This window comes from Clinocottus analis, unplaced genomic scaffold, assembly GCF_023055335.1.
Source record: "Clinocottus analis isolate CAN_PGR_092001 unplaced genomic scaffold, fCliAna1.0.p SCAF_25, whole genome shotgun sequence".
Classification (NCBI taxonomy): Eukaryota; Metazoa; Chordata; class Actinopteri; order Perciformes; family Cottidae; genus Clinocottus; species Clinocottus analis.
Genome location: NW_027175987.1, coordinates 377,656 through 404,874, shown reverse-complemented (window position 1 = coordinate 404,874; position 27,219 = coordinate 377,656). Strand labels below are relative to the sequence as shown.

At 45.1% G+C, this 27,219-nt stretch overlaps 2 protein-coding genes across 4 annotated transcripts; one reads left to right on the top strand and one right to left on the bottom strand.

The window, feature by feature from the left end:
• The first annotated feature begins 401 nt into the window (after window positions 1-401).
• si:ch211-212d10.2 (uncharacterized protein LOC557710 homolog) lies at window positions 402-16,131 on the top strand. Of its 3 annotated transcripts, none has more exons than XR_011078310.1 (4): window positions 402-854; window positions 2,245-2,360; window positions 2,865-3,132; window positions 15,154-16,131. XR_011078310.1 is itself a non-coding variant. In XM_068591322.1 (3 exons), exons 1-3 carry the CDS (start codon window positions 677-679, stop codon window positions 2,961-2,963), a joined length of 393 nt encoding a protein of 130 aa, XP_068447423.1. In that variant the 5' UTR covers window positions 402-676; the 3' UTR covers window positions 2,964-4,785. The 3 variants fall into 3 exon arrangements, 1 of the variants encoding a protein (XP_068447423.1); XR_011078309.1 differs by having other exon boundaries at window positions 2,865-4,106; XM_068591322.1 differs by lacking the exon at window positions 15,154-16,131 and having other exon boundaries at window positions 2,865-4,785.
• cilp2 (cartilage intermediate layer protein 2) lies at window positions 4,926-26,107 on the bottom strand. The gene is made up of 10 exons (XM_068591323.1): window positions 25,925-26,107; window positions 18,555-18,632; window positions 17,625-17,894; window positions 16,798-16,980; window positions 15,558-15,713; window positions 15,161-15,478; window positions 14,528-14,636; window positions 13,524-13,681; window positions 9,377-11,803; window positions 4,926-9,291 (listed from the first exon to the last, which is right to left on the bottom strand). The coding sequence occupies exons 1-9, from the start codon at window positions 25,986-25,988 to the stop codon at window positions 9,387-9,389; spliced, it is 3,753 nt and encodes a 1,250-aa protein (XP_068447424.1). The 5' UTR covers window positions 25,989-26,107; the 3' UTR covers window positions 4,926-9,291; window positions 9,377-9,386.
• Window positions 26,108-27,219: the final 1,112 nt, after the last annotated feature.

The following is a 27,219-nucleotide window of genomic DNA, read 5'->3' as shown; positions in this document are numbered from 1 at the left end:
GGGAATAGGGTAAACAACGTTAACTAATAGCTATCAGCATGAAACCTCCCCAGTTGATTACTTATATTAAGGCAATAACTTCTTATATTAATCGTTTTCTGTTAAATATCAAAGGTAACCTTTATATACACTAGTAACATCAAATGCTTTTGATCAATTCAGGGGAAACCTACAGACAGAACATGACAAAGTAGTAAAATAAACACCTAAATGTGCATTTTGGAGGTTTTCTTTCCATTAGTCTGAAAAAAGACATCTCTGAATGGATCAAAGTATTCAAAACACTATTTTCTTTAGGTGTCTAAAGCTCTTTGGTTCAACATGAAAGGCCCATTTTTTGCAGACTGGCTCCCGCTGCTGCCTCCGCTCCGCTTTGTGCTTATTTTAGGAGCTGATAAATCGAAGGGAACATAATCGATGTTATGGGCTCGTGAGGCATATCTGTGCCGCTCGTTAGCTCGCGTGCAAGAGGAGCCGCCGTGCTCGCGCCTCGCTGTCTCGGGCGCTGCGGCAGCAGTCTGCAGCCCGGATGGAGGCAGCTCAGTCCCGCAACCGCTGACCGTCGCACCGCTCGGCCCGGTGGATAAAAAAAAATGGACTATTTCCCCACCGAGATAAAACAGCAACAAACAACAAAAAAGAAGAGGTATTTCGTAGCCGAGTTGTAGCGCAAACTATGGCTTCCGGCTCCGGAGACACGGAGGGCGTCTCGTGGAGACTCATAGGCCCGAGCGCGGCGCTGTCCTCGAGGCGCTGCCGGCTCGTGTACTCCCCGCTCGGCCGCGGCTCTGACGTCTGCCTCTTCTACGTGAAGGGGGAGTTTTTCGCCATGGATGCTCGCTGTGCACATTCCGGTAAAAAGCATCAGCCGCCTGGGTTAACCCCGTTAGCTGTAGCTGTTCAGACGGGATACGATGCTGCATGTTGCGTCCCGTTTGAAACTAATCGAAATACGTCAATTCGCCGTAATGCGGAAATGAGCAGGTAACAGAATATGAGGTTGTGGGTAATTTCTCTCTCTGCTGACCCTGAAAGTCTGTACAGAGTGGCAGCAGGTTTCACAGTTCCACATGTACAGCCTCTGGTCATACATGTACAGTCTATTGTTCCACACATGTACAGTCTCTGGTTCCACATGTCCAGTTAATGGTTCATCTTATACAGTATATGGTTCCACATATAAAGTATATGGTTCCACGTATATGCAGACTATAGTTCCACACATATGCAGTCGATGGTTCCACATGTACAATATATGGTTCCACATGTACAGTCTATGGCTCCACATATACAGTAGATGGTTCCACATATGCAGTCGATGGTTCAACTTATACAGTATATGGTTCCACATATGCAGTCGATGGTTCCACATGTACAATATATGGTTCCACATGTACAGTCTATGGCTCCACATATACAGTATATGGTTCCACATATGCAGTCGATGGTTCAACTTATACAGTATATGGTTCCACACATGTAGTTTATGGTTCCACATATAAAGTATATGGTTCCACGTATATCCAGACTATAGTTCCACACATATGCAGTGTATGGTTCCACACATGTACAGTATGTGGTTCCACATGTACAGTCGATGGTTCCACATGTACAGTATATGGTTCCACATGTACAGTCGATGGTTCCACATGTACAGTATATGGTTTCACATGTACAGTATATGGTTCCACATGTACAGTATATGGTTCCACATGTACAGTCGATGGTTCCACATGTACAGTATGTGGTTCCACTTATATCCAGACTATAGTTCCACACATATGCAGTATATGGTTCCACATGTACAGTATATGGTTCCACATGTACAGTCGATGGTTCCACATGTACAGTATGTGGTTCCACTTATATCCAGACTATAGTTCCACACATATGCAGTATATGGTTCCACATACACAGTCTATGGTTCCACACATGTACAGTATATGGTTCCACATATACAGTTTATGGTTCCACATGTACAGTATATGGTTCCACATGTACAGTCTATGGCTCCACATGTACAGTCTATGGCTCCACATGTACAGTTTATGGCTCCACATGTACAGTATATGGTTCCACATACACAGTCTATGGGGAGCGCACTGGTTCCTAGTTGTGCGTCACAACACTTGTCATGCAAACCTCACAACACAATCACGTCACATCTCCAGGCGGTCGGCCACAAAAGTGATTTTATTTTAAAAAAGGCGGCGATTTAACGAGTTTCCTGTGTGCGTGTCCCAGGCGGTCCTCTGTGTGAGGGGGACATCGAGGAGGCCGACGGAGTCCTGCAGGTCTTCTGCCCCTGGCACGACTACGACTTTGACCTCAGGACGGGGAAGTCCGGGACGTCCTTACAGGTACGTGAAAACTCTAGTTGAAAAAAAAAAAATTGCCCAAAAATATCCCCCGCGTAGCACTTGGACTCTGATATGCAGCTACTCCAATCGTGTCCTCAGCTGCACTCGCCGAGACCTGTCGACAAGTCATCGACACGGCATGAAAAAACTAATAACAGCTCATGAGTCAGAGTAAAGATTATGTTCCCCTTTTTGGTTCTGTCGAACATCTTTTCTTTTCCCCCCCTGTTCTGTTGTTTGGATGCAGCGAACCGTCCAAACAAGAGCTTTACTTTCCATAAACATCTCATGCTCTTTTCCATTAATCATGTTCACAAACGGTTGTTTCTCTTGCACGTAACAAGCAGCAGAAGAAACATTAAAACAAATGGTTTTCTTCATGGGAGGGTTTTGCTACATCTCGTGTGAAGTGGCATTGAATACACTGTCAGCGCAATTGTTTTGACACATTAAAGTGTGAGTTCGCTCTGCCAGCTCTTATGTCTTCCTTTCATTTCTCCACAGCAACAAGTGTATGAAGTCAAGCTGGAGGACGACAACGTGTACGTGAAACACGGCAGCCGGCTCTCCCTGGAGCCTTTTCCCACGGAGAAGAAGAGCTGAGCGACCTCCTCGTCTTGTGTTCAAGACTCGTTCCACCAAACACAAGCGATCCCGAAACATCCCTGAGCCTTATTTGTCTTCTTCACGGAGAGCTTCTGCTCTGATTCCAGTGATGATATCGATATCGAAGGACATGACGCCGAGGAGTTTTTTCTCGCTGCCATTCCAGGTAGATTTTTCATCACTGACACTGAAGACGGAGACGCGACATGAAAACTTGAAATGTTCCTCTCCTCAGCAAATAACTAACCAGCATACTTGATTATTCTAAATTTTCTACGAACGTCTAATTATTGCCAGTCTTGTTGCACTCGCAGACAGAAAATGCTCCTCAAAAGTTACTACAAGGGACTTTCATCTTTTGCGTTTTGGCGTTCTTTGTGGACAAAAGTGAAGCTGAAGGAGTTTTTGTGTGAACCCCAGACGACCGCATTAGGAATATCTATCTATGAATAAATAGCCAATCTTCCCGCTGAAGGCCTCGTTTGTCATTTAGAGACATCAATATTATAGCGAGTTTGTTTCATAACCAGTTAAAAGTTTCTCACAGTAACTTTGAATGCAACATGATGACAAAATCAAACCACGAGTGCAATGAGGGGGTTGATTGAAAACAATCTTTTTCACTCAACAAGTAGATTTTGATTATCAGTTATGTGTGTCATTTTGAGCTCTTAACAGACCGCCAGCGTAGTTCAATAAGTAATACATTCACGAGTATAAACCTTCCACTCACTTCAGCGGAAGAATTGGTACAATCATGGAACAGCGGGGATGTAATGACAGTTTCTTTCAGCAGCTAACGTCGAACCGAACTAAGCGGTGTCATTACCACCAATCACCCTCTTCCATGTCTATAACAAGCGTCGCCGAGAGGCCTCGAACCCTTAAACTCACATGCCGAGTTGTGGCCGACAGGTCCGTTCAGACACTTATTCCAGTGACGTCACGCAACGGGAACTCCTTTTTCATGATTTATATTTCTGAATAGGTTTTTTTTTTAATAACTTTTTGAAAAGCCCAAATAGAGTTGCAGCCAGCAGAACGCACATAAAGGGCACCGCAATTACGATTGGTGGCGGTCCCGGAGTCAAGACGTTTCCATCAGCGTTTCCCTCCGTCGCCTGGCCCGCGCACTGACAGGTTAGTGTGTTACTGACGCACTGGGACTCAAAAAGAAATGGTTGGTGAGGCGCCGGTGGGAGGTTCACGACCTGAAATGCACCATTGACTCAAGAGAAATGTGTTTTTCTAGCTTTGTGTGTTTTTTTGTTTTTTTCTGTCTTCGCGGTGAGGGCACTCGCTCACTATATTTTCTGGCAGCGGCCCGGCGGCGAGTCACGAAGGTGTCAGTGACGGTGTGGCTCAAAACGCTCTCTTCTTCTTCTTTTTTTTAACCTCCCCGCTGTGATTCCTGCTGTGCAAACTTATTACAATAATAATTCCACTGGCTGAAACATGTCTGTTGTGTGCAGCAGAGGGTTTTTCATCTTTTCCTGCGTGCATCAATCACTCGTCACCCGCAGGGTCATGGGCGTCCTCGGCGGGGGGACGCAGATATTTTGTGTCTGTAGAAAGGTGAAGGTGAACATTGTACGGGTCCGGTTTCTCACATTCTTACCTCTTAGTGAGTCTCTCTGAGATAAAGTAGCAGCGTTTATGTTAGTCTGTCGCTATACGTTTCCTTCAAAAGTTTTAATGCATTTGGCTTCTTGTTTATGTGAATTATGTATCTGGCCTTTATGTTCCTGATCACTTGTACTGTACGCTGTAAACTATATTTATTGTCACTTATGCAAAGCTGGATATTTGACTCACAAATTAAATTTGCGCTGTGTTACATTTTAAAGAAAATTTACATTCTTATCGTCACAAATGTAAAATTGTTCAACTTTTATTTTTTGTGTGTACTTTAATACATAAAACACTAAGAAAATAATATGAATCAGAAGTTTACACAAAATCATTTATTTACAGTTTCTTGCCCGTACATTAATTGAAGATTTAATACAACACACAATTTACACATAACATGAAAGAGAAACAAGATTGGCAACACCATGCAATATTTGAGCGATTACAGAGCATCATCAGGGTAACATTCGTGTCATTATTTTACTGGAGGGGTAGGAAGTCTTGCTGGGACGACTGTGGCAAATATAAAACCTAGAAAGTCCAGAAAGTGGTGGAAAAGGTTCAAAGATGGCCTTGCTGAATAAATTAGGACCTCTCTGGACTGCACGGAAGAAAAATCTAATGAATCTATGAATGTAATCGTGCTTAAGTTACGGAGAAATTCTTGGTGGTCTCTTGAGAGTCTTTTCTCAAACTTAAAACAGTGGAGATTTGCAATACATGGAATTTTTTGACAAAGAGGTAAAATCTGGTGAAGCAATTAACTTCATCAGATTTTTGGTTTCAAGCCCTCATCATTACAAAAACACCATCCAAGCTCAACCAGTTGACGTCATTGGAACAGGAGCCGACTTGGCACCAAACAACCAACAATAATTGTGTTCTAGTAACGCAGCATTACTTGAATTCATGACCAAAATATAATTACTGCTCACTAATGAACATGATATCTTGTTGAACCCGTGGTCTCGGAGGGCGAGGGGCTTCACAGGGATCCGGTGAAGTCCAGGAGATCCAGGCCAAGACTCTCTTAGTTTAGCAACTTGAGCCGGGAGACTACGTCAACTAATAACGACAAGCTTATTTTAAACCATTAAAAAGCTAAAGATTGCAATCTGGCTCGTTCCACCTGCTTTGCTCTCCAAACGGATTATTCACCTGCATTCATCCAAAAAAGCCTTTCTCGAACGCAATTGGTGAATACTGCTCGGACATTGCCAACATATTCTGCATGTATGGAGATTATCAACAAGTTGTTTTTGTACAGCGACTTCCCAGAGTCCCGTCGTCACCATGAAGCTAAGCTACCAGCGGGGTCTCCAGTCTTCGTGCTAAGCTAAGCGGCTGCTGCCTGTGACCTCGTGTGAAATAAGACCGCTACCGATTGTCTCATCTGACGCTCTGCAAGAAAGTGCATGAGCTCAGTTGCCAAAATGTCAAACGATTCATTTTAAAGGGTGTAAAACTAATTTACGCAGAGCTCCATTAAGCCGTATTCATAATATTGGCGCCAAGCGATTTCCCCCAGTAAGATGAAACGGTTGCTGTACTTCCACTGCCAGTTCAACAAGATAAACATTTTTCTTTCCATGTTGGATTCGGGCTCAAACTCCCTTTTCTTTGATTCTGAAGACTTTGGAGACATGTTCTTAAGTCGTCAAACCAAAAACTCCGCGGAGGTTCTTTAATCTTCTTTTCTGAACTTCCCCAGAAGACAGAGTAACTGTCTGGAGAGCCCCACTCACTTTCCCATGCGAGGCCTTACATAATGGTTTACTCATCCTATTATTGTTACCTTGTCCTTCAAAGCCCTCTGATAACTTCTCCTCATGAATAAGCCAATTCTCCCGTCAAAGCGTTATCCTCAACAACAAAAAAACACTGCATTCTTCCATGTGCAACCACTTTTCAAGAGCCTGAGATTCGGTAAGTGATGGACTGGGAGGCCAAAGACCACAAATATTTTCCCTTCCTTGTTTCTGTACTTTACCAAACAGTTCCCCAAAAATGATTAAATCCATCACTTGGTAATCTTGCGCTTAGTTCTCTTGAAGTCTTCGCTCTAACATTTCCTCCAGTTGCTCTCCAGCTGTTGGGCCTCCTCAGCTGACCTCACACAACCACTGCATTTGTCCAGGACTTATCTCTTCCAACACCTGGACTCAATCATCAGCTTTTTCTTTCTTTTTTTTTTTTTTTTTTAACAGAGTGGATGCTATGGAGACGTTTGTTTTTATCTGGATATCTGAACTCTCGAGTGATGGGCAGCCCGCAGGCCTGTGACTCGAGAGGTCAGTGATAATAGCGATGGTATCACATGTTGTCACCCTGAATTACTCAGTTTTTTGAGTGGTTTTCTGGGGTGTGCAGCTCCTAAAGTTGGTTGATTTTTTTTCTCGATGTGGAGCCAAGTACAACTGTTGGGTTACGGTTCTCATTCGGTGGCCCACCATGGGACCTTACTTTAGGAAAAAGAACATGATCCTGTTTGAATTGTGCCATAAATTACCCGGATTTGTCAATTGAAAAGACAATTTTGCAAGTCAGAAAAGGAGCAGTTGCTCATAGGATTGTGTTGTTTTAAAACTGTATAAATGTAAGATTGTGACAAGGTGTAGTTTTACTCCGGGATGACGTATATTGTGCGAGACAAAAGATGTAGTTCACTGAGCGGTTTAACACAATGTCTCGATGACAATTTGCGACTTTCTGGAGTTGCAAAAATATATTTTCAAATAGAAAAACGTGTATTTGACTCTCCCGTTAACTACCGTACATATTGGTTTTTAAACTAAGGTCCCGTGTGCTACCAGATGAGGAGAGTCTTTTTACACATACAACTTCACATTGGCAACTTTGAAGCACACCTTTAGAACAATACATCTGTGGCACATTGGGACTAAACAATGTAATCAGGTTAAAATGGAGTCGCCTATACAGTGGGCTGGGTGCCATTTTAATAGCAAATATGTTTTGACCACCTTCTTCCTGGGACCAGTATATCGTTGATGACTTGACTTCAACCTGTGTATCCATGAAATTAACTTGTTTGGCTGTTTGTGAAAGTCAGGGTCAAACGGTTTAAATAGTTCTCAAGAGGGTGTGTCACTTACTTTCTAATTATTAATAGCAGACTTATATTTACTTGTAAACCTCTCCTGGTTCCTCCATGGACCACGCCCCTCCTTCTTACAGTACATGCTTTTGAATTAGTTCAGCTTGAAGAGCTCTTCCCGTGGGTCTGCAAGTCCCTATTTTGCAGATAAATAAAGTTTACCAGAGGAAAGTTTCTTCCAATCACCTGCCTCAATTAAAATAGCCGAATATTTGTTAGCCAAGTCTAATAATCTGTCTTAATATCTTTAGTATCGAGATGTGCATTTTAAATTGACTTACAGTGACATTTTTACAGGTGTGTCACTTTGTAATTGTCACTCTTACAGTGGGTTTTGTTAATGAATATTAAGCTCCGCTGAGAGTTTTAACTCCCTCGAACAAGATTAATGTAATGCACAAATTGTAAAAAAAAAACTCAACTGAGTCATGCAGCAAAGTATGAAAAGATTAATAGACTATTATCAGTTCAGAGAGTTGAAGAATGATTACATAGGAGTTAAATTATTTGTCTTGTGCAAGGTCTCATAGAAACACCTCAACCACACAATCTGCCACGCGTAATGAAGGAGCTGTTGCGTCATTCCCCAGCAGCACTTTTGAGTTAGTTGGTTAGATGCTGATCTTTAGGAGTTCTTCAAGTTAAATTATCGTTATTGCACTTCAAAATACAAAAAGGCAGCTCACAAGCACATTACCCAACAACAAAAAACTAAATTAGACTCTGAATGAGTCTCTGAAAGGTTTTCTGAGGACCTGACATATTTGGGGAATATTGACTTTTTCAGAAGTGTTTTTCTGCTGATGCTAATTAGGAATGTGCAGAGGAGAGGAGGGAATTGCGTCATACCCCTCAATCAGCTATCCTTATTGTGGACCGCCAAGACGAGCACAGATCGTCTTGGCGGCCTTGGTCTCGCACAATCTAACTCGGTGTGAAAGGACGCAATGTGGCATGCTCATGAAAAACATTAAGAAGCATGACTAAAAACATCCTCTGTTCCCTGGGTGGCATGCCTCATCCCGCTGTCTCTTTTGGTGGAGAGACTTCCCCAGTTAGTAGCAAAAGAAAGGACTGGAGTTGTATTTTCTTTCTGACCTTGAAGACAAGTTCAGAGGAAAGCAACTGCTGAAGTGTTTGGGGCCTGGCGTAGTATTTACAGTTCAAAACATATTTGGTTTCAACTCGTGTTGAAAGACGTCTTCAAAGGAGAAAAAAAAGAAAAAACACCGTGGGGGAAAGTGGAATGCTACAGATTAGAAAAAAAAATAACATTCTCAAACGTCAATTCAGTCTATTCATACATAAAATGAGACCAAAGCTAATTAAGTAAATGCCAGTCACCGCGCTACAAACAGTAAAATGATGCATGTCTATTTCAGAGGGAAGGAAGAAATGAATATACCGAACCCTTCAAGTAAGTCTAATGAATATCTTCAACCACTCATTAATTTTGCTGAATTGCTGTCTGCCTCCGTTTGGTGGTTTCCATAGTCAAGAGGGAGTTCATACTCATCAACAGACAAGCAACTTTCACTTCCTTAATTCGACGGCATCGTATCAGTCTTGACGGAAGAGCTAGAAATGCAAAGGAAAGCACATTTAAATCATTCCGACTGTCAATGTAAAGACACCTTACATTATCTTAATTAAAGCGACCTACCTTGGAACATCTATTGCCGCTGCTGTGTGCGCGTGGACACTCTTCTTCTGGTGGTAGAGGTGACTCTGCGATTCTGGGTCCTGCCCTGCTGCTCTGAAGGATAGGCCACGATCCGGGAGGGTAATCTCTGCTCCTGCATACCCTCCGACTCCCTCATGCTCCTCCCCATTTGGGCCAGCGTCTGAGCCGGATTGGTCTGCAGGCGTTGGAAAAGGCTTTCTCTGTTAATTTTCCTCTCTGGACAGCTGAAGGTCAGCGCCACCCCAGAGTCTGTCTTCATCTCCCTGGAGAACCCATCGGAGGTGCCATCAAAGCAGCGGCCGATAGCGATCTCCTTGGCCACCCGGGGGTTCTGGTCTGTGACTGTGTAGATGCCATAGTTGTGTCCCAAAGGATCGACGGGGGCCAGCATGGTGAATCCATGGGACTCGTTGTTTTGAGCGACCGGTGGATGTTTGATGAGGTACTCTTGGAGGAGGCTGTTGGTGTTGGTCCTGCGACAGTTCCCCTGTGGAAGCACTGAGATGATGGATCTGTCCACCTCAGCTTGATCAAACAACATGCCGCTGCATTTGAACTCCAAACAGGCCGCTGAGGTGTTGGCTTCTCGCATGTCCCGGGTGCTGCGGATGTCTCTAAGCCCATAAAGTTTGCCTTTCGTCGCTCGGTGTGTTCCTCCGAGGTTCCTCGACCTGACCATCACTTCCTTCTGTCCATGGATCTTGACCTTAATGTAGCATGCTCTGAACTCTTGGGGGTTGGGCCACCAGGAGAGGTAGTCTCCCATCCAGGTCGTCAAATCGTTCTCCTCGAAGGGAACGACGTTGTATTCATACTTGTCCTTTTCCACTCTGAAGAATCTGAAATGATTCGCATCAATAGGAGCATTTTCACAGCCTAATAAATTCTGATACGGATATATTGGCCCATTCGTCTCATCAAAATTATTTTGGTTAGGCTTCGCCAAGTTGATTTTGAAGGCCGTTTTCTTCAGAGCCGGATCGTTGTGGTCTGAGCGCTGGTAGTCTATTTTACCCAGGTATGGCTGGGACACGCCAATGATGTTTGGATTCATCTTGGGGGAGGAGGGAGCTGCCTCCAGTTCTTCTCCACCCATCATGGCTGTGACATAAGCTGTGTAAGCGTCGGGCATTATGGCGTCGCAGAAAGCCGGTAAACAGGCCCCGTTGGATCCAGTTATGACGCTGTCGAAGCGGCCCCACGCCCTAGGATTGGAGGAAAATCCAGGTTTAGGTTCCAAATTGATCAAGGTGATCACAACGCCCTCCAGCTGTTCACTGGATAGGAACTTGTCACTCATGTAGGCACGGACTTTGACGTAGCAGCGTCTGTTTTCAGGCACGTCCAGATTGAAGAGCCTGCGTTCCCTGATCTCCATGTTGCCTATGAGGAATGTGCGTTCCTCTCGTTTGCTCCGCCCGTGACCGCCGGCAGTTGTCGCGGTGTAGGAGAAGTCGCTCTCCTCTTCCCAGACCCCCGTCTCCGGGTTTAGAGACCAGAGTTTCATTTTGGGGATGTGCTCTGGCATTTTGATGTGCTGCGTGTCGAGAAGCACTTGAACAGCTCCAGCTCCGAGCACCTCCTTGTTGGTTTCATCCCTGAAGTCCACGGAGAACATGCCGTAAGTCCTCAAAGGGAGCATGTCCCCCTCACCGTCCACAAAGTTGAGATCGCCAGGTGATGCGGACGCCGTGGTTATATTTCTCGGGTCAATGAATGTGACGCTGGCTTTCACGGTTCCCTCATAGATTTCTCCATTGTCCTTGTGGAAGGAGTTGGGAGGAATAACCAACTGACCGATGGGGTCTTCGCCATTAATTTCCCCGAGGTCAATGGAGTTGGTCTCTCCTGCATTGATGTCGATTGGTGCCTTCTTTCTCATCACCTTCACATCGTGGTAAATGGACCCACCTCTCTTATCGAGGATGAACACTTTGGGAGTGTCGAGAAACTTCTCAGTGGGGTCGACAAAGTTTACCACTAATCTCTGTGTGTCGGGAGGTATTTGCAAGGTGAACCCTCCTTGGAATCCAGTGGTGCCCACCCTCTCTTTACCAATGTAGATGTGCCCAAAACGCAGAGGCTCATCATTGTCAGCTGTGACCACTCGCCCACGGACCATCACAGTGGGCTGCAAACACTTCTGACAGCTGCACTGAGTCACGGCCCGGATCGGGAGGCTGTAGCTGCCGCAGTCGATGACTCGACTTTCCGTTTCTTTGACCGCGCAGCAGAACCCGGCGTCGTCTCTGCAGCGCATATCAAAGTCTAGGGAGCCGGGGCATTTGTTGTGAGGGCAGCGGCCGGTGTTGTAGTGCATGGAGTCAGTCCCGGGTTGAACACAGTCCATCGGCAGTCTGATGAGGTGCATCTCAGGGGTGGAATTGCACGATGGCTTTCCTTTTGCTGTGAATAAGATGATAAATGACATTAGGCTGGTGTGGACACGACGCATATAAAAGATCAATTCAGTCATCTGTTGTACATAAAGCTTTTTCTTAATGCAAAAATGGATAGACTTGCCATGTTGAACTGTTGAAGTTGTACTTTCCCTCAGATTTTAAAAGCCTGGTAAATCTATTATTTCTTCCTTTTAGACAGACACGCACAGCCACACCTATGTTATTCATACACAAACACGCGTTGTGTCTATGTGGCCTGAAAGTACCTGCGAGTTGAACAGTGAAAGGTGCATGAAAAGTTAATCCGACGTGAAGTTGAAGAGAACATTTATTTACCAACCATCCAGATGGGAGTTGGAAAGAACGAATTAGTGTTGGCAGAATAATGACCGCGCATGATATCACAGTCGAGTAGCCTTGTTAAGCTCCCAATCTCCCAAGTAAGCCCATAATTGCAGACACATGGAGCGGTGCGATTCGTATGAAATGCCATTACTGTGCTGCTGATGACTTTACCAAAAAGGCTTAAGAGTTGCCCATGACGACAAATTATGTAACTCTTCAGTCTCTGTATGAACTGTGGCTGAAACATTTGATAAGAAGTCACCTTCTGCATAATGTAAAAGAGTGTTTCATCCTGATCTGAAGTGCAGGTGTTACCGTGAACACATACAGCGCCTCCGTCCATAATTACTTTTGGAGTGCGGGGATCTGTCTGTTGGCCTGGGATGGATTACTTCAGCGCTCTTCCATGAAAGCCCTGTTTCCTTAGCGTGTGTCTTTGCTAACAAGCACCTGAAGGTTATAAGCAACGTGTAGCTCGCCCACTGCGGATGTGGAAAGGCATACTCTCGGCGCCATCGTAGACTCGAGGAGAAAAGAAACAGGATTTATTGACGAGCTTGGATTTCGCGTCCACACCGGGTGTTCTGGAGATACTGTGTGTGTGTGTCAGAGTCATCTCACACGATAAAGCATCCCAGCTTAGGAAGTCATGTCTTCAACCAATGTCAACATAATAAAAAACCTACTCCAAGCGCCGATTAGAGTGTGTGCCGGCCCTGATATTTTTTATTTTCCTTTTTTTCTGCCGCCCTTAATGACGGATATTCTATCAACTGACTTTTTTTCTTTCACTCCCTCAAATTGTTGGACGCAGCGGTTTTGTTTGAATCCTCCTCTTTATGCGTGGACATGGCTCACGGATGATTCGGCGCTGACATTCCTCTTGAAGTGTAGACGCAAGCTCAGAGGCATCTGCTTTTTCTCCAGTAAAATAAATTGTGGTTGTTTTGCTTTTTGTCAGCGGTTTTTACTCGAAGTCTTGTGTAGAACTTTGACTCAACGCGTCACTGTCAAACGCGCTGGGATGGCAGCCATCCTGAGCTATAATCCCTGTGTGCCGCTATCATCACAGTGAATTATTTTCTTTCCGGGCTGATGATGACGAATTACATTTTACATTACATCACCGTGCCACTGACGAGAAGGCAGCTTTTGTTCCGTTTTGACTGCGAGAACAAATTAGACCAAATAAAAAAGGATATTTCCCCACTTTTCTCCGCAACTTTTGGCCGTTTATGTGTCATCAAAGCTGCCCTCAAACCAGCGGATAAAAGTGGTGAACACTGGCATATGTGAATGGGTTTGGGCTTAAGTGGAAACATCCTAACTACGGTGAAGTCGAGACACAATTGCTTTTAGTAAGAGATCCAAGACTTTACCGATTACAGTGAGGAGGGCGGGAGAGGACTTGATGCTGCCTGCAGAGCTGCTGGTCTTGCAGTAGTACTGCCCCGACTGCTCCGGCTTCAGGCTCCACAGGACAAGGTCCTCTTCGTACTTATACAGCTTCCTGTCCAGAAGAGTCCCATTGTGGTACCTTGAAAAGTAGTTATAGAAGTAAAGACAGTGATTTGTTAGTATAGTATAAATACCACAATCTATTCAAATGTCAGAAAGATGCATGTAAAATGTTGATGATGCAGAAATTATGCAGTTTATTCTAAAGATGAGATTTGATATTTAAAGCGGCACCGATTAATAATGTAGATTAATCATGGATCATGATTTATGTATTGCGGTTTAGAGAATATAAACTTAAAGTTGATGCCACAAAAGTCACTTAAATTCACAAACACCCCGCCCCTTTATGACACAAAAGGATGTTACGCAATCAGCTGTCAAATAATCAAGTAATGCTGTTTTTAAGTTTCCATCAGTGATCCTGTAACATTAACAGAAATGTACTATTTTAGGTGTTTGGGGGATTTCACGCACCTTCACAAAACCCCCCAAAAAAACTCTTTTCTATGGTGAGATTGTAATAGAAGTGATGCCGTGGCTGAAATGTTGTTAAGGGACCAAAAAAATTAATATATATGCTTTTGGCAATGTACAACTTGGGGAAAAAAAACATTGGTCAAACCCCTGATTTAGCTTCCTTCAGCTCATTGTTCTGCCAACTTCACCGCTTTGGTTCACTTCTCAGATGATTTCAGCCAAAAATGCTTTTTATATAAACCTTCCTGTATGCTACCTGCCCAGCACCAATTAGTAGACTGGAAAAAAAACTAGAGCTGGTGAACATAAGGGAGTATTTAGTAGCTACAGAGACATTATTCTCAGGACCAAATGGAGACCAAAACATGTAACCGATTAATGCCACAAAAAAAGAAACCTTTCGAATATATATTTCACAATATGTAAACGTATCCTCCCCTCTCACCAGTAGTATTTGTCAGGTGCTGGTGAGCCCGTTGCCTTGCAGCACAGCATCACCCGTCCTCCCTCGTACCGCACTTTGTCCTCCGGGTGTTTGACAATGTACGGCTTTTCTGTGGAAAGAGGAGAAGGGGCAAAGCCTCAAGACCTTCCTCTGACTGTTGTGCATGCTACCACAGAGACTTAAGACCTCATACAACTCAGAGGTTGCACTTTATTCTCACAATGCTCCTCTATGCTTATGAAAAAATGATTGTTTAGTTGGGGATTACTTTTTTCTCAGCAGCAGCACCGGGTTATTTTTATTTGGTTTCCATGCAACCAAACAAGTGAGTGCTCCCGACAAAGGGAAGTCTTACAATAGGCCAGACTGTTTATGTTCCAGCTTTGACAATTTCCTGTTTTCTACAGTCTGCGAATATGACTGGAGGATTTACTGGCTCTGTAGAATAATAATAACAATAAAGGAAATCAAGAAACTTTTTCTTGAAAATGAAAACAGTTCTTTTCAGAAATAGCCAACAATATCTCCAACGAATGCTGAATCATACTCCCTTTGTTCGGTTTGATTGAAAGCAACAGACGTCACTAAGAAAACAGTCTTATGGCATTGATAATCTGTTTTATTAGCACTCACCGGCTGATTTGAGGACGGCCCGCACCCATGACAGCCCTGTGCCGTTACTGGTGGCGGAGACGGTGATCGGGGCGAACTTCTCCTTCCTGATGGAGACGGAGGCGGAGCCGGAGGAGCAGATTCCCGCGATCCTGAACTGACCTTTGGCGTCCGTGAGGGCGCGGATCACCTTGGGCTCGCTGTCCAGCGCCACCCAGGCTTCTGCCACGGGGGCGCCGGTCACGCCGTGGACCTCGCCGTGCAGCACGTGGTCGTCGCACGTGCACCGGCTGCAGTCCTCGCTGGGGCGGCCCTCGGCGCACACCAGCTGACATTTGGCTGTTGGGCGGCGGAGACATGACGACACACATAACGGAAGATATCACACTTTTAACAGCCTGGACTCGGCATACTGCACCTGGGCATGGACTCCTTCCACACTTCTGGATTTCAGCTGGCCGCCCGGTACACCGGACTGTCTCCGAGCTCCTCACACAGCTCCTCCTCCGAATCCTGCGACCGCCACCACAGGTCGCCGAACACGACCCCCACCGACCCCACGGGTCCCACTTGGCTGATCACACAGACAGAGAGAGAGAGAGAGAGAGAGAGAGAGAGACGGGGATGACGTGAGTTTATTATTTTCTGTGTTAAATTCTGGATTGATCTTTTCATTAACTCCATCATTCAAACTTTAAACAAAGTGGTCTGATGAGAGAGTTGTTAACTCCCTCGTCTATCGAGCATAACGATCGGTTATTCCACGGAGCAATTATACAGTATTGTGGCCGTGAAAAGTACAAGAAAGATGATCAAGTAGCTGCGATTGAAAGATCGCTGATTGCAAGAAGCTCAATCAAGAGCACTTGACAAAGTTCTGCTCTTGAGAGCGTTGAATTAAACCATACTGCACAAACTGGCACGACGGCAGAAGCAATAGCAAAACTTATGTTTTTTACATATTAATCTCTGCTGTAACAATTACATATGAAAAATAAAATGTTTTCCCGATTTAACCCATTAAACTGTGGAACCAATTTTGTTTCTCGACCTCCTTTTCCCTGTGAACCCCAAATTAATTCCAATACTTGTGTTTATTGTATGTATTTGTTCAGCAAAGTCTCAGGAAAAAAATGTATATCTGCAAAAAAAAAAATCACTTTTAAAAGATATTTTGATCGTAACTATGAACATCCAGCATGATATGAGCCAGATTACCCCAAAAATGCCTTCTAGAGCGGTCAATGAGACACCTTTTTGGAAAGATTAGGACCTAAAGAATCAGAATCTGCAACTAAAATCACAATAAAACAAAGCCTTGGCCTGTTACGAAGAAGTTTCAGTTAAAAAAAACTGTGTCGTTCGGTTCAAAATTTGAAAAATTACGTATTTTATGCCAAAAGTCTGAATGGGGCATGCTGGGACTTAAAATGGGAGAGGATTTTCAAGCGGTTTCCAAAAGGTTAATGTTATTTCTCATGTTCGAATACTTTATAAGATTGACATTTATTCTACAGTACAAACTTCTTCCTGTGAAAAGCAATATGGTATTTTATTCACCTCCCAAACGTCACCGATTCTTATTCCACACGCGACTCCGCTGCGTTGATTAACTTTCAAGGTGCCGGCATAAAAAATTAGCTTCTGGCGATTCTCACCCGTGCACGGCGGGTTGGAGCACTCCCTCCTCTCTGAGTGGTGCCCGATGCACGCCGGCACCAGCAGGAGAGGCATGGGCTGAGTGTTCACACATTTCCTCTGGCGGACCTGGATGCCGACGTCGTTACAGGCCGACGTTGAACATGGACCCCACTCGCTCCAATTAGTCCAGTAGCTCTGCACTAAACACACACACACACACACACATCCAAGGAAAGGAAAGAGTGAGGCATCCTGAGCCGAGCCGTTATTACCTGCTGCTGCTTGCAAGCAGAACCAGGAAATAAGCGCATTATTTAACATCGCGTAAAGGGCGATATACACTCTTGCAACTACAACTGTGGCTGGTCACGCAGTTGCATGGATGGACTCGTTTTGGTTTATAGTTCCCGCCTTTTCCATACGCCTGAACAGTAAGTGGCGCGACGACCGTTTAGAGTCGACCTGCACACCGACGTTCAACGATATCTCCCTCCAGGAATTCACCGCCATCTGCGTGTCCTTATACTATAGACGGGTTGTATAAACGCTCATATTTGCAGGACCTCTTCAGCCAAATGTTCTTCAACGGGATCCATTGTCCGTGTTTTGGCTACGGCTTTTAAAAATGGCGGTATTATGCGATGAAACCGGAAGTGCGGGACTCAGAAAGGATGTGGTTAGCAGACCAATCACAGTCTTGGGGCTGCGAACGGCTCGCGTAGCTTTGTCGGCTAGTCAGATGCTTTGGGCGACGCACGCCCAAGCATGTGTATCCATGCGTGTGTTCGGTTGTATGTTTGGCGCCTGTGTAGCGACGGCTCCGGAGTCGCCCTGAGCGGCTCACCTGGGGGACACTGAAAGCGGACGTGGTAGTTGGAACAGATGAGATCCCGCGGCTGCTCATTGTTGATGCACCAGAAGCCCTTCTCCAGACTGGAGTGGACCACCTCGCCGGTGTCCGCCGCCGACACCCAGTCGGTGGTGCGAGCCTCCATGGCCGTGGGCCGAGCGCAAACCCTCTCCCTGTAATAGAAACGGATCGCCTCCAGCCGCTCGTAGTCCCCGTTCCCTCCAGGATGGTCGATGTTGAACCAGGACGTCCACTCTGTCACGCCTGCAGGCACATGGAGGGAGGAGGAGAGGGGGAGGGTGGGGGAGGGGATGAAAAACAAAAAGATGAAGGGGGAAACTTTTCTCAGGATCCAAAAATAAAGGAGGTGAGCTGGGGGGGATTGGAGTTTTACATGTAATGGGTTCATGGGTCAGAACCAAGAAAAAGCAAGAGGGAGGAAAACAGAAGGGATGGGTTACAAACTTTAAGAGGAGGTCTGCTACCGCGATTTGAAACTGACTTCATACACCCACGGGAGCTCTGCCTTGTCCGGGTTATTTCCCAAGCCCCATGCCTTTTGATATTGACTGATGAGGAATATTGTCGCGCTTTTAAAAGCCTGCTGCGTTCTCTGAAACCTGAGCAGGAATTCAGAACAAAGGAATGCACGAGCAACAAACTGATTATTTGATTTGTCTCCAGAGTCATGCATAACTCTGATTGAGTTATCTGGACAGACCAACGCTGCTGCTCTTTTCTTCCAGTAAGAAAAATGGATGTGAAGTCATCAAAAACCTTCGACGCCAACAGCTGACCGTAGGTGGGACAACCCAGAATAATTAACTTCCATTTTACTCTCACACCTCTTTCCCTCAGCGACTCCGCTTCGCTTCTCGCCGCCATACGAGCGGCTCCGAACGCCGCTGCTGCTGCGTTTCGTACCTGTTGCCTGTGTGTCAGTGAAGGTGTTGAGGGCGACCCTCCTGCTCCGGTCCGACTGGCTCCTGGTCCTCACGGGTCCTGCGAACAGGGATGAAAAACATCTTGATGTGAAGCAGCACGCACGTCGGCCATTCATCTGAATCCTGCGGCTTAGAGTATGTCCATGAATCTTTGCATGAAGCTACGCTAATATTTGAAGTATTTGAAGTCAGTTAAACTCGATCGCTGCCTTAAAAAAAACTCAAAAAGTTGGCTGGTACAAGTTTAACTAATGATTGTTGTTTACACCGGATGATCTGAGTTAACACAACCATGTGACATGATCCTCTAAAATAAATCAAACCTTATCTTCTCAAACATAGAATTTCACACAAATTCAACTCACAGTTTTAAGTTAAAATCATTTCAACTTCATCCATTGTTTCTACTTTAGTCAAGTATTTTTGACAAGGTTGCTCTTTTCCTTTAAACTCTTTGAGCCCAGGTCCCTTTTATATCCGGTCAAAAGGTACAAATCAGGAAAAATACATGGTAGAAATCCCCAAAAAAACATGTAAGCTATCAAATTGAAACACAACTCAAACACTAAATGAGATTAGGGGTCCTGGTTTAGAGTTTGCGGCTTAAGGGCAACACTTCATACTGAGCCAACGTACAATCCGTTCAAAGATACACAATTTATTTGAAGGACAATGACTTTCACATGGATCGTAGACCATAATGAACAACAAAAACTGAAAATGGCTATAAATAGTTTGCATTCTCTGTCCATTTGTTTCTGTCTTTCTTCTCTTGCAAGCTTTATTTCATTTAAATAGATTTATCCTCCTGCTGCTTCGGCGACTCCACCCACTCTTCATCCAAACTGTGGAACATCTTCTCCATCCATCATCTCCAACGTGCTCTTCGTCATACATCTTTGCATCCTTCATTTTATTGCCCCCCTTCTCCTCCTCCTCCTCCTCCTCCTCCTCCTCATTGTCTAGTGCTCCCTTCTGCTCCTCTTGATCCATCAACAAGCAGCTGCTGTTGAGGATGCTAATCAAGCTCCAGCTGTGACACATCAGGCCATGCTGTCATCTGTTCGGCAGCGGCCGGACCGAGAGCTTCACTTTAACTCTCTCCATCACCTTGTGCACACACACACACACACACACACACACATTTGCTGTCAATTTCATTTTTGATCCTAATGATAATAATGTATACCATACACACACACACACACACACACGCGGTGCGCCTGCACCGCTGAGTCATTCTTACATCATCTTCCCTTTGTCATGCACACAACCGCACAACAACCGCACAACGATGAAGGCAAATGTTTCCGTATTAGACCCAGAAGGATATTCAAGCCGGCACTTTGACGTAAACGTGTCTCACCGAATCCTGAAACGTGCAGCGTGAGACGCTCTCCCTCCCGCTTTGGAGGTTAACGATTCATTTTCCTTCTGTTTTTGTTTGTTTTGTTGCTGTTTGACATTTTGTCCTGAATGTCTTGTGCATGACGGGAACAACAAAAGTAGCGTGCGTGTGCGTGCGTGTGCGTGTGTGTGTGTAATGGGTGCGAGCAGTTAGCACTTTCGCAGAGTTTACGAGCAGAGGCTCCCAGCACAGAGGCCAGTATCGATCCCAGTCCCCACTGGTTTTACGGCTCACTTGGAGTCTTTATTGTCTTGCCAGCACATTTCTTCAGAACGCGTTTGATAGATTTAGCAAAGACGGATCGCCGCTCGACAGAACAAAGATCCGCTGTCCTGAAAGTTATTGCCGCTTAGGTTTGAGGGGTAACATCAACAGTCAGCTGACCCTCACAGCTTATAGCTGGTTAGTTTTTACGCCGCCGTCTTTAAAAACCATTGATAGGTGTCCATATCGGCTTTGACGCTCTGATACGCTGGGAAAGCTGCGTAAACAGAAGCGAATGCTTTCACACTGATCTGCTGGGCAGATGTGGCGCTGCTCACAGGTTGAGTTGAGTAAATCAAATACTTTTTTTTTTCCACCCTTCTCCTTTTTGTCTCGTGAATTCGGTCTTGATTACATTTTGCCAGTTTTTCTGCCAGTTTTTTTTCTCTCTGGGAAAGTATGTGGCGAGGGAACACAAACAACTTTTTTGTTTCACTTAATTTACACAGACTTCCAACCACTGCGGCTGGTTAATAACCCTGCACACACACTCTGAAGCGCAGCCATTTATTTTCCAAGAAACTTCGCCTCTGCTCACACCAAAACAAAAAGGGAACGCACGGCGCACAACCATTTGGCTCCGGATTATCACTTCAAGATGTTTGACGAGGAAAACAAAACCCGTAAACGATTCTTGGGAGTTTTTAAGGAGGTTATTAACGTTCATTTGAAAAGTTTAAAAGAGGAAAACCCAAATGTTGAGGTGTGGTGACCTCAGTCGTGGCCGGTGCGAACGAGTCCTCTTCCCTAAGTGGCATGTTAACACTTTATGAATGTTAAAAGCTGGGATATTTTATTGGGGGAACTGCTGGTATGTGAGGGAATTCACCTCATGAAGAAGCAAGTATTTCAAGCCAGAGGGAGCGAGGTTAGAGTTTATGATTTCCTCCATAATCCAAGCTTAAAGTGCTCCGCTGGCACACTTTATCTTGTTTGTCCTCGTTCATGTGCTCCGTGTGTGTTTGGTTTTGTGCTCATGGTGACACAGCTCTCTTTGAAATGTTTGACTGTTAACTGCTGCTGATGTGTACAAGTCCTCCGCAGAATCCGTCGTGACCGTGTTTGTCTGCGCCGGCTTTTACAAATCACGGTTGGGTCTCGCCGCCGACACAACTTAAAGGTTCGAATGAGGGACTGACCCCTCCATCCTTTCAGCAAGTTCCCCAAAACAACATGTAAGTAGGAGTTGCAGTGTGACAAGAGCAACGGAGGAAGTCGTTGTGAGGAGGAGGTCAGTGTGGTTTAGAAGAACAGGTGGAGGACTGATCTCTCCCTCAACCGAACCCTCAGATCAGAAAAAAAAGCTTTCACGTGTTGATCTAGAAGGCGTAGACAACATCTCCAGTCAGGTTGGTAGACTTAAAGCATAATAAACCAGCCTGGTCTCACTCGCAGAGTCTCATATACCAACGCTGGGCAGCGGCCCTTTGGCACCCTGTTGCTTTCATTTAACAATACAAGAAAACAGTACAACGTGAACCCATCCGTAGGACTGCGAACACCCGTCGACCATGTTCAACATCCGATGGTTAGTTGACCCGTGAATCCTCCTCCTTCACCACCTGACTTCCTCCGTTGCTCGCGTCATTGCTCCTTCGGCCACTAGAGGGCTTTTAAATGTAAACATGCTGTTTTTGCCGCTCTTGCAGAAAACAACTGACGCTGTCCTTCTTTTATGGAGGACAGTATCATCTCCGTGGGTTTGGTCTTGTGCTTTGCTCACACAAAACCCTTTACGATGTTGACTCCTCACAGCGTGCACATACACATGTATCCTTTTTCTCTCTCGGTTCCACCGTTGACATGAACCCTGCCATGTGACGGTTATTATACACCGTGACCATCATAAACCACGGACACGGCAACCAGATACATTTCAGGGGCACTGATGTATTCGAGGAGACCTGCATGTGTGGACTGGTTAGCGTCTCGGTTCCACATAAAGCCACGTGGCGAGCGCCTAAATGACTCTGACAGCAACATGTCTGAAACATAAAGCCCCTGGATTACCTTGTTTCCCTTGCTGCACTCATTGTCATCTCTAATCTCTCTGTTGTGACGACTGCAATTCTTATTTTAGAGGACTATCTTTGGATTTAGCCGGTTGTCTTGTACAGCCGGCCAGACAAATCCTCCTCCAATGATCATCAGTGCCTTTGCAAAGGACTGCCACCCTCGGCTTCACTTTACAAAACAGTCGGCATAAAGAATATGTTGGTATCGTAGGTTTCTGAAAACCATGGATACGTTGAATGTTGACTTTTACTGAATAAGAAGAAAGATGTCAGCCTCTTGCAGAAAAGAACTGCCACGTGGTTAATGTGACACGCAGGTTCAGGTAAAAGATTACTTGTTCAAAGTTAGAATAATGCAAGAGTGCAACTTAACAATGCTAACACCTAACGACGTAGCGCAACGACGTAGCGCAACGACGTAGCGCAACGACGTAGCGTAACAGTGTAGCGCAACAATGTAGCGCAACGACGTAGCGTAACAACGTAGCGTAACAACGTAGCGCAACAACGATGAATTGTGACAATGTAATATAACAACCGTGAGACTGTGACTGACATAACTTATGTAAGTAAATAACGACTGCCCTGACCACATTTTTCCTTTGCGAAGACAAAATAAAACAGAACATTAAAGTAAAACATGGATTAATCTTACGTGATCATCGTAAAGTTACCATTTACTTTATTTTCACATTGGACACAAACTGCGACCTCTTGTCTGTCAGTCTTGTGTTTGTTTGACTGATCAGGACATTCTTGCTTTTAATATTCATTATTATTTCACTTTCATCAATGGTCGCTTGTTTTACGACCTCACTTGTTCCGCGAGAACGCAAAAATCTCCACATTCAACGTGTCCGTGGTTTGCAGAAACGTACAACGGCAAAAATATTTCCTGGCGACTGGGCTGCACTTTCTGAGTTTTCTGACTTCGCAAGAATCTCATAAAAAAAAAAAAAAGCTGCTGAGAAGAAGAAGAGGGCGGAAAATGGAGGACTTCATGGGGAGTTGCACCCAGAAGGGTTTCAGCCAGATTAGAGCGGCACGGTTGAGCCAGATGTATGTTGGCAGAGAGACAGGGCTTAAATAGAAAGTCTGGGTCCTGTTTTTGATATCCCAGATCCTTTCAAGGATTTGAAAACACCTTCCCTGCCTCCTCTCCAGGTTATGTACATTTGAGAAACCAGGTTTTACAGCATTTTGCATTGAAGTCAGCGGTATTTGACTCATGAATCTGGTGATGATGTGATTGTTTGTGTGTTTGTTCGGGCTTGTGTATGTGATGATCTGTTTGCCATGTCATATGGAAGCTGTTTCTGTGTTTGGCTCGATCCTCCGCTGAGGTGTGTGTGTGTGTGTGTGTGTGTGTGTGTGTGTGTGGTTGCAGAGGAGTCTGCTTTCTCTCTCTGCATCTATCTCTCTCTTTTCTCCGATGTTCCCAAAAATCCAAATTTGAATCCTACGACATCTGCGGCTCGTTAAAATCTGCAATTTTGTCCCTGACATTAACTAATGATGCAAATCAACCACATGATTTAAGGATTTACAAAGGTTTAACGAAGGCGTTGTGCGCTCAAGCATTATCCCCCCCCCCCGATGCTATTAAAAACTCAACTGGGCCGCTTTGAATTATTTCCGCATTAAAAATGTCCGTAAGTCCTTGCATGAACATCTGCACCTGTACGCAGGTACGGAGCCAGGAGATGGAAATAGCTCAAATAAAAAAAGGCTGATTAGTCCTGCAATAAATAACATCTTGGCCAACTCGCACGTGAATGTACACGTAAATAGAAGAAAAGGAAAAGACGTAGAAATGACTTTGAGGTTGTTATTAATGGGAATTTGTGTATTTTCCCCCTTTTGATCCACTGTAATCCCCGTCCCAGTCGATAAAGTCGGCTGGCCAGACGGCTCTGTGTTTGGAGCAGACAGTGGTCAGCATCTGGAGAACGAGACCCCGCCTCTGACTCACCACGGCCCTCCAGCTGCTGCTCGCATACACCACCTAGCTTTGCCTGGCGTGCATGCAACCAGAGAAGAAAGACTGGAAGTCCTCTGTTTATGAAAGGCTGGGAGCGTGGAGCTGGAAGCTCTCGCTAAGAGGTGGTAATGCCACGGTGGGCATCTAGCGACAGCTGCCGCCCCCTTCGAATAGGAAAACAGACCATCAATCTGGAAGCTGTGAGGCGCATCATGGAGAAAGTGACAGAGAGGAATAGATGGAGAGAGGCGATGGAAGGAGGGTGGGGGGGGGGAAGGTGGGGAAAGTATTTGTGAAGACATTCCTGAGGGAGGTAGATTAGAAATAAAAGAGGAACAGATGAAGACAAATCTACAGATGGAGAAGTTACTAAAGTGGTGGACTGGGGGTGCGAGACCATGAAAGAAAAAGAGAAAAGAGGCCGGTAAAGTCATTTTACCTGTGCCCTTTAATCCCTTTTCCGCCCTTTATATAAATACATATTTTCCATTTCCTCATTTAGCACAAACCCAGCAGGTGGGAGAGTGTGTCGCCTGGTTTGCCATCATTACTTCTTGTTTTCAAAGTGACAGGGTTTTATATCTTCAGGGCCGGCTGGTCGAGGGTGAGGCGAGGACAAAACGCTCCCCCTGACTGCAACATGTGGAGGTAGCGCTTCAGGAGCGTGGCACACAGTGTAAAGTTTTACGATCTGCTTTTTTTAAGGGCCGGCGTTCCCTCTTCAACCTGTTCAGAAGACCCCATTTGTACATTTTTACCTTCTTCCATCACTCAAACTGTCTGTGATATACTCATCAGTAAATGGCACGAAGCCTCTGGCAGACAGTTACGACTCTGACTGACTGAGGCCTCCAAGTCCAACAAGATATACTAAAAAAAAAAAAGAGAGTAAATGGGGAGCAGCTGTAACGTGGACGGAAAGTGACAGCTCTGGAAAAAACCTGTCGTGTCCTTCAGGAAGAGTGGTGAGCGTTCAAAGGGGGGTGATTATCTGGATGAGCGGAGCATCGTGGGAGATGACAGGTCCGCCGCAGTAAAAAAGAAAACTGTGAACTAAATTGAGAGAGAGAGTCCATTTTAATCGGCATCTTTGCGAGAACATAAAAGTCAGTGGAGCACCGCGTCTGCTTCTCGCTGCCGATGGCGGCTGCAGGTTGTCCATCAGACGGCAAAGTGTTGTGCCGCCAGCAGGACCTTCAGTCACCTGCAGCACTTTGCAGAGCTTTTTCTTGCTCTAAAGCCCACAAGGGGACCTCCTCCTCTTCCTCCTCCTCCTCCTCCTCCTCCTCTATCGCCACGTGCGGTTGATTAGCGTGGTGCGGAAATGTGCTGCTTTTTATTAACGAGAGCGATTAAGAACTACCGAGGCAGTCTATAAAATAACACACAAAGACACACACACACACACACACGTATATGAACACACACCCTTATCACATGAGCTCACCACCAGAGTCCCGCCGCTCTGGGAAATGCCGTCAACTCGGAAAAGCCATCAGTCGGACACACGGCCCTCTGTTCCTGCAGTCGTTTACTAAGAATGACATCGCTGAGAGATTAAAAGCTGAACTTCATGTTCTACTTGCTGGTCTTTTTTTCGTAGGAATCTCTACATTTATAATAAGTGTTCTCGCATCCTTTTTTTAAAATGTTAAATAGTATAAATAACAGTGTCCACTTACCTTGGCCCAGAGCCACTGACGCCAGGACAGACAGCAGGAGCGCCACCTTATTTAATTCCAACATGGTGCCACACCTTCAGTCACTCAGGGTTTGTTGTTTTTCTCTGATCCTCTACAGAGTTGACATGCATGTAACTAAAACAACAAAAAAAAGTTTAAAAAAAACTATATAGAGAGAGTTGATTCTTCAGAGTCTGAGAGGAGCCGCTCTCAGCTGTGTCAGGTGTGAGTGATGATGCTGCCGGGCGAGCAGAGCGCAGCCGCTGCTCGATCCTCCTTTGAGTTGAGTTGCCGAGTTGGAGACAGGAGCTTTTTAAAAGAGGGGGCATCGGGAGTGCACACCAATCCAGCCCCTCTCCGCTCACCATTGGCCAGTGAAATGTAACATCTGGGTCCCCCATATCATCTTCCAAAAATAGGTGAGGGGTGGAGAGAGAGAGGGAGGGAGAGACTAGCAGAGAGAGGGAGGGATTGTGTGTGTGTGTGTGTGTGTGTGTGTGTGTGTGTGTGAAAGGTGTTTTCCTGTTCGTCAAAGCTGGAGCTCAGTAGTTCAACAATTTCTGCAACACTATTTTCATATTTCTTTGATGTGCAATGCTCTTTTGCTCCAGTGCAGTTGTCTTTATCCACGCGGCAGGTGTGTGCGTGCATCCGTGCAAACACGCAGCAGCTTTGTTATTTTAATTGTGCTTTATTTTACACATCCCAAATAAAGGAAATTGGTTGGAAAAGCAACGTATTCCAGTCATCTGTGATACCAGCGCGAGGCTTCCAGCGCTATTTATTCTGTGTTGAGAAAGAGAAGCAGTTCTATTTGTCTCACTCTTTTCAACACAAATCTCTGTACCACTCTTTTTTTTTTTTTTTATCTCCACCAGACGCGGGACAGTGCCAGATGTTGCTCTGCCTCTGGTTCGACTTCTGGTTCAGTTTTGTAACTTTTTAACAGTCGCTGATTGCGGGGCGATGCGCTGCCAAAGAGTGGAAGTGGCGTCATATGGCATGCCATTCAGGAAAAACTCCCCCGAAACGCAGACACGAGAGGTGCTTATGAGGCGCAAAGTGCTGCGGCTGCGTTGACACACGTCAATTGTTGCAATTTAGCGACTACGATTGTGAAATTTAAAAAAAAAAATCCATGGCAAATAACAACATAACGTACATTCAACTCTTTTACAAATTTCTTTAGGTTCAAAATTTGACAAAACAAAATTTGGAAGAATTTTTTTTCTTCAAAATGAACATTTACATATTGCGTATAAATCATATATGCATGTCTATCTTGGTAAAGGTTG